The 14,699-nt window shown below is 49.8% G+C and overlaps 1 protein-coding gene across 1 annotated transcript; it reads left to right on the plus strand.

Annotated features, from left to right (window-relative positions):
• The first annotated feature begins 4,143 nt into the window (after positions 1-4,143).
• On the plus strand, positions 4,144-4,449 carry LOC136524382 (uncharacterized). Its single transcript, XM_066517781.1, has one exon. The coding sequence runs from the start codon at positions 4,144-4,146 to the stop codon at positions 4,447-4,449; it is 306 nt and encodes a 101-aa protein (XP_066373878.1).
• The last annotated feature ends 10,250 nt before the right edge of the window (positions 4,450-14,699 follow it).

Genomic DNA, 14,699 nt, shown 5'->3' on the forward strand with positions numbered 1-14,699 from the left:
CCCTAGCAATGATGCCAGAAATGCATTGTTGGTAATTATTAATGACACTTGTATATTTAGGAAAGATTATATATTGAAGTAATCCACAAGCGCACAGATAATATACCATTGTAGCATTTCACCTGGGAGTATACCAGGTATCGTTATTTATATTTTTTCCACAGGGAGGAGCGGTGGAGTGGCTAGAGATATTGATAAATATGTATACTTATGATAAGATCATTAACTACACATATACTTTAATAGGGGTAAGCCTATCGGGTTCATAAACCCAGGGTCCCTCATGGACCGGCTTCCCAGCAAAAGCTCGACCCAGCAGACGACGTTGCAAACAACGCACAACTCCTAGGCCAGCCCAAAAACCTAACAATAGGACAGAAGGGTGAACTAGCTTCCAACTAAAAGGCCTAGCCAAGGAGGAACGGCTCCCGCTTTCAACTCTAGCTTGCCTCTCCGACCAGAAGGCCTCGCTTTTGACACTGGCCTGCCTCTTTGACTGGAAGGCCTGGCCAAGGAGGAACAGCGCACCGCCTCAAGTCGACCATGATACCGAGGACCGTAGCCTACACACCTGTAGGACAGCAACCGATAGGACATGTCAAGAGGGTGCTTTGCAACCTTCTAGGCATGACAGAACCCAAGCAGTGTTGTGGGTGCTGACATTTGCCCTACAGTGTTGTGGGAGCCATCAACTCCCATACCAGACAAACACACTAAGGCCCCTAAACATGCCTCTGGACATCAACAGTGTTGTGGGTGCTGTCATCTACCATACATGGTGAATACGGTAAAACCTCCCACATGCGTCTGACAACAACAGTGTTATGGGCGTCTACCATCATCTTGTACCCGACGGTGTGGGCAACAAGACTTAGTAGCATGCGTACTCTCTCTCTCTCTCTCGCTTGTAAGGCCATCCCCTTCATCTATAAAAGGGGATGGCCCTCTCCCAACCGATAGACCCTAGAGTTCACTTACATTGATTCACCCTCTATAGCCTTAGACACTCTAAAGCTACATAGCACACGCTCGAACACTTAGCACATAGTGGAGCTCCCGTCACTCTTGGCCCTTGAGACCAGAGTCCGACCAGACCTCTTGTACCCTCTATCTTTCTCACTTTTGTTTGTAACCCCACAACAAACTTCGAGCACCTGGGCTCAGGAATAAAGTCACCGACTGACTCAAACTAGATGTAGGGCATATTGCCTAAACCAGTATAAACCCTGTGTCATTGAGCGCTATGCCACCTCCGATCACAATGTACAACACAACTACAAATATTTACATGTTGGTCACTTTCTGCACTGACAGTTGGCGCCATCTGTGGGGAAGATGTTGTACGTTCACATTTTTTATCATCGGATGGCCCACTTTCTAGCCATCCTCGCCATGGCGGGCTCAAGCGATATGACTCGCTTTGGTGAATTGGTGTTTCCCGCACTCCCACCCATTGGGTTGTGGGTTCCTCTAGTCTTTGAGCCATCCTAGGCCTTCCACTTCAGAAGCCTGGACTTCGTCGCCGACTAGCTCGGCGTACTATAGCTCCGCGAGGAGGCACTCGTTCTGGCGCCCATCGGGGGGGGGGGGCGCCCTCCATCGGCTCTGGGACACCCAATGACTTCAACGATGATGCACCTGCGCTTCATTCCGAGCAAACACTCTGCTCAAACCCTGCTATGAGTAATATACATATTGTTATTTACTCGCTATTAACTACCTTCTGCCGATTATCTAGAGGGACCGCGTTGTCTGCACTGCAACCACCGTACGACTGGTTCCCCTATGGCCTCGCATCACCTACGGACGCGTACGCTCGAGGGATCCAAAGGATGCTGGCGCCACCCCCTCTCACATCCGAATTCGTGAGAATGGCGAGCTATGGTCCCACAACTTTCCACGAACTCCTGGATGACAAGGTTGAGAGTGATGGCTCCAGCATCGATGACATGGCACCTAGCCATCGTTCGTCCCAGGAGTGCGCTTTGGCGGATGCTCCGGGACAACCACCGGTGGTAGCGGAAGTCCTTGCAGACTCACCCCTCTGGACCCTTGTGCGGGGGCCCTCGTGCTCACACAAGAGCACTCTGAGGAGCTACGATAATGGCGGTAGAACCAGCCGCCGCTTGCACTGGCACGCTTGGGGCAGCACGTTGCGCCCATGCGCGTAACCCGGCGAGCAGCGCCTGGGGTCATGCCCACCAGGTCTAGCGCGACATCATGGACGAAGGGAATGACCCCCATAGTTCACTCGGGCTAGCTAGGACATCACCACTGCGGTAATGCTTCTGCGCGGCGTTCCTGAGCCCGTCGACCCCTAGGAACGGGCGGTCCACCGGAACCTCTGGGCACTAGTGGAAGCCCCCGTCGTTCAACAAGCGGAAAGCTCTGCATTGGGACTGTGACTAGAGGCCTCTCTCCCCACCAGGGGAGTGGGGATGCACCAGACGGATCGCTCTATCCGCTCACCGCTATAGCCGCTAGGCGCGTCACAGGAGGCCACAGCTACACCGCGGTCTGACCTGGCGCCTGCACCATATGGACCGCTAGTACGTGAATGCCTTGGTCTGAACCAAGACGCTCGTAGCATCATTAGCAACTAGCATTAGGCCTAGCATGATGATGACATCCATCAGGCAGCAGTGAGGGTAGGCGACATGGGCCCTGGCCGGACCATTGAGGGGAGCGGTGAAACTCACCCTAGGCATGGTCGCTGGCCAGATGACTAGAGTCCTAGCCATATGGCCTAGGACCATGGGCCTTTGGCCGATGCATCCAGAGAGCGTCGTTCCCACAGCGCTTCTGATCGCCCACCAACATTGCCAAGTACACCGAGGATACGAACCCTGGTATTGGCTCGAAGATTTTTGGCTCGCCTGTCAAGCCGTAGGGGTTGGATGATGACCATTTCGTCATTCAATATCTCCCCATCTACGTCAGGGAACATGTTCGGGGCATGGCTTGAATTCCTCCCGCATGGCAGCATCCGTGACTAGGCAGACCTCAATAGGGTCTTCATTAGAAATTTCCAGGGGATGTATGTTCGCCCTAGTAACTCCTGGGATCTCAAGAGCTGCCAGCAGGAGCCCAGCGAGTCCCTATGGGATTACATCCATAGGTTCTCCAAACGATGCAACCCCCTTCCTAATGTTATCAATGTGGACATCATCAGTGCATTCCTCTCTGGGACAATCTACGAGTCCCTAATCCACAAGATCGGCTGTCTGAAGCCTCATACCACCCGTGACCTGCTTGATGTCGCCACAAACTATGGAGACAGTCAGAGTGGTCTTCAATGGAGGCCAGGACAAAGGCAAGGCCAAGCGCGAGGACCAAGACGAGGGCCCCTCCACCTAGAGGGGCAAGAAGAACAAAAAGAATCAGCGCCGATCGGCCAACACCACATTGGTCGCCATAGCTGATCGTGCGGGCAAGCAACCCTAGCAGGGCCTGCCTTACAACTTCAACAAGCTCATGGATAGCCCATGCACCAACCACGCCCGCCCCATCAAACACCTCTACAAGGATTGTGAGATCCTCAAATGTTTCCTGCGATAGGCTAGCGGGCCAAAAGAAGGAGATGGCAAAGAGGCGACAGCCAAGAAAGGAGGCGCATTAGGTAAGGATGGGGACAACTTCCTCACCCTCGAGGAATGCATCATGATCTTCAGGGGATCCGATGCCATCTGCTCTAAGCTCCAGCATAAGGTATGCTACAGAGAGGCATGCGCCGCCGAGACAGCCATCCCCTCCTTCCTTAGCTAGTCAGAATGTTTGATCACCTTCTATTAGAGGGACCATCCCTCCCACATTGCTAGACTAGGACGCTACCCGCTCATCATCGACCCCATCGTCCATAAGAAGTGCCTCACCAAGGTGCTAATGGATGGAGGCAGTGGCCTCAACATCCTCTACATCAACACCCTTGATGCCATATGCATCCCCCATTCGGAACTCCATCCAGCGAGCTCTTCCATCCACGGCGTGATCTCAGGAGCATAGGCATACCCGCTCGGGCAAATCGACCTACCCGTCACGTTTGGCAACCGAGCCAACTTTCGCTTGGAGGTCCTCACCTTTGAAGTGGTGGACTTCCTAGGGTCCTACCATGCCATCTTGGGGTGGCCATGCTATGCCAAATTCATGGCGTTCCCCAACTACACCTACCTCAAGCTGAAGATGTCAGGAACGAACGACATCATCGCCATGGGCAGTGCCTTCTCGCACACCTTCATGTGCGACCATGAGCATTTCAAGCTCGCCACCACCGTCATCAACTCATCTGACCTCCTGCGACTCAGGGAGTCATCGACCCCAGTAGTCCTGGACTGTAATAAACCAACCTCCTCGGTGGCCTTCCACCCACTCAAGGAAACCAAGGCGGTGGGAATCAACCCCACTGACCCTATCAAGACAGTGCAGATCAGGACCCAGCTCTCGGCCAAATAAGAATATGAGCTCATTGACTTCCTATGCACCAATCATGATGTCTTCGCATGGAAGCCTTCTGACATGCTGGGCATACTGTGGGAGGTCACCGAGCATGCATTGCGCCTCATCCTGGGCTCAAAGCCCGTGAAGTAGTGCCTACATCGCTTCGATGATGAAAGGCATAGGGCCATAGGCGAAGAGATCGCCAAACTCCTAGCAACCTAATTCATTAGAGAGGTATTCCACTCCGACTGGCTTGTCAATCCTGTTCTTATTAAAAAGAAGACTAGGAAATGGAGAATGTGTGTTGATTATATTGGCCTCAACAAAGTGTGTCCAAAGGATCACTTTCCTTTACCAAACATAGACCAGATAGTCGACTCCACCTCGGGATGCGAGATCCTCTCCTTTTTGGACGCCTACTCAGGCTATCACCAGATTGCGATGAAAGACTCTGATCAACTCGCAACCTTGTTCATCATCCTGTATGGTTTGTACTGTTATGTAACCATGCCTTTTGGTCTAAAGAATGTTGGCACCACCTATCAAAGGTGCATGCAGCAATGCTTCACCGACCAAATCGACCCACTCGATCATCCTGATCAAACCGAGCGGCTGAAACCAACAATTGCCATCTATGTTGATGATATAGTGGTCAAAATGGCTCAAGCTTGCGACCTGATCACAAACTTGGCTGCAATGTTCATGAACCTCCAAAGGTTCAACATCAGATTGAATCTCGAGAAATGTGTTTTCGGGGTTCCGAAGGGGAAGCTACTTGGATATATTGTGTCCGAGCATGGCATCGAGGCCAACCCCAAAAAGATCATGGCCATCTCCAACATGGGCCCTATACACAACATCAAGGGCATACAAAGGCTCACCGGCTGTCTGGCTGCCCTGAGCCAATTCATCTTCCGGCTCGATGAACAGGGGATGCCACTCTATAAGCTCCTCAAAAACACAAACACCTTCATCTGGACTGAGGAAGCTCTACATGCTCTAGAGAGCCTCAAAATGTCACTGACATTGGCCCTAATCCTCGTCGCTCCTGAACAGGGAAAACCCCTCCTCCTCTACATCGCAACAAGCAACCATGTGGTGAGCGCCGCCCTGATTGTCGAAAGGGGGGAGCTAGGACACCACCTAAGGTCCAGTGACCCATATACTTTGTTAAGGAGGTACTCACCGACCCCAAAGTCTGGTACCCCCAGGTGCAGAAACTCCTATACGCCATGCTGATGGCAACCCAGAAGCTCTTGCACTACTTCACCGACCATGAAGTCACGGTCATCACTTCATACCCACTCGGGGACATCGTCCACAACTGTGACACCGTGGGATGGATCTCCAAGTGGGCACTCAAACTCATGGGCCATGACATTAGGTATATCCCCCATACTACTATTAAATCTCAAGCTCTCATAGATTTTGTAGCCGAATGGACGGAGGTCTAGCTACCGACCCTAGACGTCACCCATGAGTACTGGACAATGTACTTCGATGGGTCTATAATGGCACTTGGCTAGAGGGCTGGAGTGGTTCTAATCTCCCCAGATGGGAGCAGGCTCCGCTATGCCATCCACCTCCATTTCTTGGCCTCAAACAACACCGTGGAATACGAGGCCCTCATCAACGGGCTATGCATCACCATGGAGCTCAATGCTACATGACTCTACATCCACGATGACTCAGAGTTGTTCATTGACCAAGTCATGAAGGAGTCCTCCTGCAAAACCCCCCTCATGGTAGCATACTGCCAAGAGGTGCGCAAGCTCGAGGACAAATTCTAAGGGATCAACCTGCATCACGTCCCCCAAAAGGACAATGATGTCGCCGATTTTCTCCCAAAATTGGCCGCCAGGCGGGATCCATCTCCGAGCAGGATCTTCATCAACGATCTCCATGAGCCATCCGCCCGCGTCCTAGAATTTCCAATCCAGACACACCCCGATGCCAAGTCGACGCCTAGGGGCTCCGACCTCGACACCAAGCCAGCGCTCGGGGGCTCCACCCCTATGCCTCCACGATGACATTGTCCGCTGACATCGCCTGCCGATGTCGCCGTGTTGACACTCGATCAAACCGACTGGCGAGCACCGCTAATCGCCTACCTCCTCGAGGAGGTTCTCTCAACCAAAAGGACTAAAGCTCAATGGATCGCTCAATGCGCCAAGACCTTCATCATGCTCAGTGATGAACTCTACAAATGAAGTCCATCAGGGGTGCTCATGAAGTGCATCCCTACCAACCAGGGGAAGCAGCTCCTCCTTGAGGTCCATGCCAAGATCTACATACATCACGCGGCCCCGAGGTTGCTAGTCAAAAAAGTCATTCGCTAAGGTTTTTACTAGCCCACTACGCTACAAGATGTAGAGGAGGTCATCCGCAGGTGTGAGGGATGCCATTTCTACGCTCGACAAACTCATTTGCCAGCATAGGAGCTTCAAACCATCCCCATCACCTGGCCATTTGCGGTCTAGGGCCTCGACATGGTAGGACCTCTCAAAAAGGGCCTGGGTGGCTTCACTCACCTACTCATAGCGGTCAACAAGTTCACCAAGTGGATAGAGGCCAAGCCCATCACCAACATCTGCTCAGAAGAGGCAGTCAAATTCTTCCTCGACATCATCTACCGGTTCATTGTTCCTAACTGTATCATCATCACTGACCCTAGAACTAACTTCACTAGGAAGAAGTTCCTGGACTTCAGTGATGGATACGGCATCAGGATCAACTGGGCCTCGGTCGGACATCCATGTACTAATGGTCAGGTCGAGCATGCCAATGGCATGGTTCTCCAAGGACTTAAGCTACGCATCTTCGACCGACTCAACAAGTATGTTGGATGATGGGTTGCAGAGGTCCCAATGATCCTCTAGAGCCTAAGAACGACCTTGAACTAATCCATAGGGTTCACACCCTTCTTCCTAGCCTATAGAGCTAAAGTAGTGCTACCCTCTGACCTCGACCACAGCACTGCAAGAGTGAAGGCTTTTGACCATGACCAAGCCACGGAGGCTCAGCAAGACACAGTTGACCTGCTCAAGGAGGCCCACGAGATGACCATCATCCACTCTGCTCGCTACCAGCAAACTCTCTGCATGTACCACAAAAGGAAGATCAGGGGGAGGATCCTCGAAGTCAGTGATCTCATACTCTAGAGGACCCAATCAATGATGGAGAAACACAAGCTCTCTCCACCATGGGAAGGTCCCTATATGGTGACCAAAATGATCCGGCCGGGTGCATACAGACTGAAGGACGACAATAGTAATGTTCTCACCAACACTTGAAACATTGAACAACTACGTTATTTTTCCCCTAAATTCGGTCTTACCATTTTTTATTCAACACTTGCTCTTATAAAAGCACCCCAGCCTGAACACTTTCAGCCTAGGTCACTCGGGAGCTCCATGAGGGTACAATACTAAATACTACCTCTCTTTTTTACTATCATATGGTAAAAACTTTCCACCTAAACAAAGGGGCATTGCTCGAGCAAAAGGGCATTCCATTCCTTTGTGAATACCCTACGTGACTTTGTTTTTGCTCCTAACCGAGCGCACCCCACCATGACCTATGGTTATGAGCAGCTGTAGCACCCGGTTTTAAAGACAAAACCAGATACACACTATATGTGAGCCCAGGAAGTCAAATCTCACATATAGCCACAAATAAGGGTAATATCAAAAGACAATACTTATTACATAATGTATTAGTAAAAGAAAATAACCTCAGAGTAAAGACAGCGGAAAGTTGACTCTGATCTTCTGGCGAAGACTCCAAATCCACAGGGACTACTAACTGGTTGACCACAAGCCTAACTCCTCCAAACCAGCAATCTGGTACCCATCCGGGATTTTTATCCAATGTATAGAAAAATAAAACAAGTGTAAGTACATGTCGTACTTAACAATTATATCATGGGGTTCATGAGGCTCAAAAAGGGCTGACACTGGTTTACTGCGATTAGCTTTAATAGATCATCTTTTTAGCAATCGGGTGGCAAAGGATTTATCATTCCCTTAAACACATGATCAGGTAAACATGATTAATGTATAGCATAAACAGTTAATCATTAGAACCATTATCCATTAGTGATCATCTCTATTCCATAAGGGTCCAAGGCCGCTCATATCCGTGAGCACGGCTGTTATAACAGTTTTATACTCTGCAGAGTTTGTACACGTTCACTGTGAGTTGTGATTTACCCTTTCGCCCGAGGTAGCTATTCTCTTGACCCACTTCCAAGGAAGGTCGGCAGGGTTCACTATAAAGCCTTTCAAAAGACTTCGTCTATCATGTTAGGGCCACCAGGCGTATGTGGCCCATCTCTAGGAGTGGCAAGCGTGGGCATCGCAGCACGGTACACACTTCCTAGCAGCAAAGGAAACATACCCCGCGCCTGAAAGGTAACCACTAACAAGCTAGAAAAGATCCTCATACTGAGCTAAAGCCAGAGCCATATGGCCCTCACAGCTGTACTGTAAGTCCCGGATGATCGCTTACAGATAAGTCCTTAGGGAGAGGAATCTGAAGCATATAAACACTTCAGCCCCCTATTTCCATGTTACTAAAAAGTCACATTTTAATGTTTATTGCATATATCATTAGTCAAGTTACAAGATCATGGTTTTGATTAAGCACTAGCAAAAACTATCCAATGCAATTACCCAAAGGTGTCAAGGAATCCAGGATATCAATTAGCTAGGGAATTTACTATAGTTGCCAAGGTAGACACATGCAATATGAATTAAGTATTTAAATGTGAATAGGTAACAAGGATAATCCCATGCTATACTTGCCTTACACACCGATCCTTCGGTAAGCTTTAATCCTTGATGTCTTTCTTCTTCTTCTGGATCACCACGTGTATCTCACCGACTGGACAATCGTAGAACACCACACAAACATCCATACACATACATGCATAGCATACAGTTGCATCTATATCAGAACAGTACACCAATCATAGAAAAATAAGTAAAAGAGATTGATATACGATTCTACGTATCGCTACGAACACACAGTCGCGAGAGGCACGCTAATCAAAGCTACGGTTAAAAAGTTACAACTACCGAGAGATTTGCTTAACACGTGGAAAAGAAACTATAGGCTTCATTTATGTTAACTATATGAATTCATTTATAAAAGATATTTATAAATAATATAGATTGATTTAAGTTAATCTTAGATTTAAATTATAAAACAAAAGTAAAACAAATCGTATTTTATGTATAAAACATAGTTGCATAATCTTTGATCAAGATATGATTTAAACCACGATTTTTATGAAATAGTAATGTAGTAAACATCATTACTAATACGTAGATCTCATCGTTACGAAACAAACGCAATTTGAACGGGCTATTTCGGAGTTTAAATAAATAAGTTACGATTTAAACAAGTTTTACTTTAATTAAATAATAGATTAAATCTACTCATGAATTTCAAGTGTTGAAAACATGTATAACAGTTGTATAATCATGTAGAAAACGTAAACACGGTCCTAACGCAATTCGAACGGGTCAAATCGGACTTCAAACGCAAAAGTTACGCATGAAATAAGATTCAGTGGCATTCCTGTAAATATTTGAATTCAAATTTGAATTAAAACAATTAAAAATCTGCATTTAAATGTACTATGGACTGGGCACACTAATTTTGGAAAATACAGGGGCCTAACCGAATAAAAACAGGGCTGAAAAATAATTATTTTGAACTAATCAGGACTGCGGGTTGATTACTGGAAAAACAGGGGGCTATTTTGTAAAATAGGCGCGGCTTTGACCGGGGGTTTGACCCGGGCTGCTGACTGTGCGCCACGCGGCAGCCAGGGATTGGTGCGGTGCACCACGTATGCGGTGGACGCGCTGACGCGTCGCTGCGGACCGGGTCCATGGCCCAACTGATAGACCGTTTATAAACCCCGAAGGGGTACGCAATCTCGACCGTTCAATCAACATCCGGCGGCGCAGGGGTGAGGGCAGGGCAGTGGCTCGCCGGGGAAGAGGAAGATGCTGGCGGCGCCATGGCCGGTGCGAACTGGTGCTTGTGCTACGGCGTCCTAGTGCGCCAAATCATGAACGAAGGGCACGGGGAGGTGGAGAAACTCACCGCGAAGCGTCCGGATGTGGTTGCGGCGTCCGGGGAGGCTCGGTAGGGGGTAGTCGACGGCGGCAGTGACGACTGGAGAGAGAGGGAGGTTCGGGTGAGGTGAAATCCGTTCAAAACGAGACCAAAACCGCGAAGGGGAGGTACCTACGTGTCCGCCGGGTCGTGGCGGAGCTCCTGGACACGTCGGCGTCGAGTTTTGCGCTCGGGAGTGGAGGATTCACCGGCGGCGGTGACTACGGGCGGCGAACAGAGGAAGAAGGGGAGAAGACGGGGGCTCGGCTGGAGCTTTATAGGCGGGCTGTGCGCAGAGAAAAGGAAGGGAAGCGGGGCTGATTGGCCGCTTGCCAAATGGGCGCGATGGCTTGCCATGTGCGGCTGCGCCAACGGCGGGCGGCGGCTGGGAAAGAAGGTAAGTCCGCCGGGGAAGAAAGGAAAGAAGACGCGACGCTGACGGGCGGGGCCAAGTCGCAGCGAGAGGGAGCGGATGGCTCGTGCGGGCGTGGGCCGAGCAGAGCGGGCGCTTGCGCGTGCGGCGGGCGTAGGCGCGCTGAGCAGGCCGACGCGCCGAGTAGCGGGCCGGTGCGGTAGCGGGCTGGCGCGCTGAGCTGAGCGGGCCACCAGCTGGGCCAGGGTGAGCGGGCTGCGGAGCAGTGGGCTGCGTAGGCGAGGCAGCAGGCCAGGCGCTTGCGCGAGACAGGCCGAAGCAGGCTGCGGTAGTGGGCCGGGGTCGGGAAGGAGCAGGCTGGCGCGCTGGAAAAGGAGAAGGGAGGGGAGTGCGGCTGGGCCGCCAGCAGCGGGCTGGGCCAGGAAGGGGAAGGGAGAAGAGGGCTGGGCCAAATCTGGAGTTGGGCTGAAAATGAGAAAAGGAATATTTTTCAAATACAAATCCCTTTTCTATTTCTGAACTCTATTTCTTAATTCAAAACCATTTCAAATATGAACCAAATCAAGCATAAATATGATTTCAATGTACTTTATAATTCCAACATAGATGAACCAATTTTTGGTAAGTTTTCCAAAAAATAACTTTTTAAGTTCTCACATTTTCCAATTCCTTTTCTTTTTCTAATCTTCCAATTCTAAGCTAAATTCAAATCCAATTCGAGTGTGGTTTCAAAAATACTTTCCCATTCAATAAAAATGGACAATTCTATTAGGCTTTCCAAGATAAACTTTACAACTTTAAAAAAATACTTTTATTTTCTAATTTTCTTTTTTTTCTTTTCTTTTATTTCAAAGCCATTTTTAATTTCATTTCAAAAGCATTCCAAATTACTTTGGAGTTTGGATCACACCATTCATCACAATAAATAAAATGCAACAGCATGTATGCTCACACATGTTACTACCTTATAATGTATTTTAATTTAATGAAAATTTTTATTTTGCTATATTTCATATGCACAAAAATTCATAAATAATTCATTTTAGCTCTATTTTAAAAGAGGCTAATTTTAGGGTGTTACAGCAGCCAAGCCTCGCAGGACATGCCTAGGTTCCTAAAGTTGTAGCCTACAGAACGAATGGGCAGGTGCAAAAAAGAAAGGATAAAAACAAAGCTATGCTAGGATAAAAACATGGAATGGATAGTGATTCTATCACAAAGCAGAACTGATGTACTCAGTGATACAAAAACTATTCACACAGGGCTCCCCCACGAACTTAACGATTACATTTGCTGACTACTTCTACTCTAAATGCTACTATGGCCGCTCGACGGCATCGGCTGATGCCAAAGGTGAGGCCACGGCACATGCCACCGGATATAACCAACACCGCAAGGGCCTTGCCCAGTTCCTCTCCCTCGACTTCGGTGAGCGCAACGGGTACCTCAAGGGCGTCGTATCTATAGATGCTCAGCAGAAGAGCATGGAGCTCTGGACCTTCTCATGCAATCGAGGCAGCTCCTGTATAGGGACGCTGCCTGCCGAAATGTGGCCGCCATGACTAGAGGATGTCTCATCAAACTTTATGAACTGACCAATCTGAGCAACTACAAGGGCGAAACCCCCACCAGCATAGTCCTAAGCGTCTTCCCCTTCGACAAGACTCGCCTAGAGAAGAATCGCCGGAAGGAGTCCACATGCGGCTCCATCCCAATGAAAGCCTCGTAGACATTGACGAAGCTAGCGACGTGCAGTACCCTCCAGTGCACCACCTCCTTGGGCAGAAGCAGCCCCTTCTTGGTGAAGACGGCTAGCACCACCTCACCTACGCTGGATGACCTCTAGCTTGACATTGCGCTCCAAAATCATGAACGGGTCTATGAGTTCTCCTTTCCCTCTCCGTCGGTGCAGAAAGTGATCAACAAGTAAATATTTGTAGTTTTGTCATACGTTGTAATTGGAGGTGGCCTAGCACTCAATGACACAGGGTTTATACTAGTTCAGGCAACATGCCCTACGTCTAGTTTGAGTCAGTCGGTGACTTTATTCCTAAGCCCAGGTGCTCAAAGTTTGTAGTAGGGTTATAAATGAGAAGGAAAAAGATGGGGGGTACAAGAGGTCCGATCGGCTCTGGTCAGAAGGGCCAAGAGCGATAGGAGCTCCGCTATGAGCTAAGTGTTCAAGCGTGTGCTTGAGGTCCAAACCTAGTGGTTCTGTGGTTGTGAGCTAGTGAACTTGATCGATCTAATGAATCTGGAATTGCTTGAATGTTGGGAGAGTACGCATCCCCTTTTATAGATGAAGGGGATGGCCTTACATGTGAGAGGGAGAGAGTACGTATGCTTCTAAGCCTTGTTGCCCATGTCGGCGGGTATAGAATGATGGTAGGCGCCCACAACACTGTTGGATGTCAGATGCATGTGGGAGGTTCTGTCGTTTTGTTCGGGTATGGCAGATGTCGGTACCTGCTATATTGTCGATGCCCAAAGACATATGAGGAGTTTCACCATATTCACTCGGTACGGTAAATACCGGCACCCACAACACTGTCGATGCCTAGAGGCGCGTGGGGGGAGCCTTATCGTATGGGAGTTAATGGCGCCCACAATACTGTAGGGACAATGTCGGCGCCTACAACACTGTTTATGTTAGGGAGGTTGTAGAGTACTATTTCTGTGGGTGTATAGGGTATAGTCCCCGATATCATGGTTTGACTTGTGCGCTCTGCCTTGCTTTCTCCGTTCATTCCCCGGCCCTTTCTGAGCAGGCGTCCCCGGTCGGTTGGTCCCAGTCGGTTCTGATCACGCTAGTTAGAGACGAGTGGTGAGTAGGGTTTTTGTGTACCTCGGTCAGAGTTAGAAGTAGTGTTTTGGCCAGGCCTTCCAGTTGGAGAGGTCATCTAGAGGCGGGCTTGAGACCAAAGTGAGCCCTCCGATCAGAGAGGTGGGCCGAAGTCAGAAAAATAGGCGTCGATCCTCCTTAGCCAGACCTTCCGGTTGGTGATTGGATTGCGCTTCTGGCCTGCTGTTTAGTTACTTGGGCTAGCCCATGACTTGCATGCTATCTGCTTGGGCTAAGCCCTTGTTTGGAAAGCCGGTCCATGAGGAACCCTGAGTTTATGAACCCGATAGGAGCCCCTGAGCCCTCGGGCGATTCGGGCAGAATCGACTGGGGGATTTTTATCTCGACAGTGGGTACGTGTGAGTGCACCCGTGGGTGCAGTCTCCGAGCCCCCAGGTGATTTGAGAAGAATCTCTAGGGGGTTTTTTGTGTTGCCAGCGGGGGAGGTTTTCGTTTCGCCAGCGGGTGCGCGCGAGCGCACCCGTTGGTGTAGCCCCCAGGCGATTCGAGCAGAATCGTCCGGGGGTGTTTGTTAGCGGGCGTGTGTGCGTGTTTTTCAGTCAAGACGGAGTTGTCAACCAAGGCATCATTGTGCAGCTGAGGCGGTTAGTTTTGAGGGATTGGGTGAGACAGAGCTCGTGGATCCTGGCGTCAATGCACGCCGTGGGATCGGGCAAGGCAGTTAGTCTTAGGGATCGGATGAGACGGAACTCGCGAGTCCTGGCATTGGTGCGCATCGTGGGATCGGGCGAGGCAGTTAGTCTTTAGGGATCAGACAAGACAAAACTCGTGGGTCCTAGCATCGGTGCGCGCCATGGGATCAGGCGAGTCGGAGTCGTGGATCCTGGCCTCGATGCAGCCTGCGCAGCGAAAGTAGTTAGTTAGTTAGTTTTAGGGATCGGGCGAGCTGGGGCTCATAGA

This window comes from Miscanthus floridulus, chromosome 18, assembly GCF_019320115.1.
Source record: "Miscanthus floridulus cultivar M001 chromosome 18, ASM1932011v1, whole genome shotgun sequence".
Taxonomy (NCBI): Eukaryota; Viridiplantae; Streptophyta; class Magnoliopsida; order Poales; family Poaceae; genus Miscanthus; species Miscanthus floridulus.

Bases quoted from the DNA above. Each gene is read 5' to 3' on its own strand.
- LOC136524382 (XM_066517781.1), top strand. From the start codon at position 4,144: ATGGCGTTCCCCAACTACACCTACCTCAAGCTGAAGATGTCAGGAACG.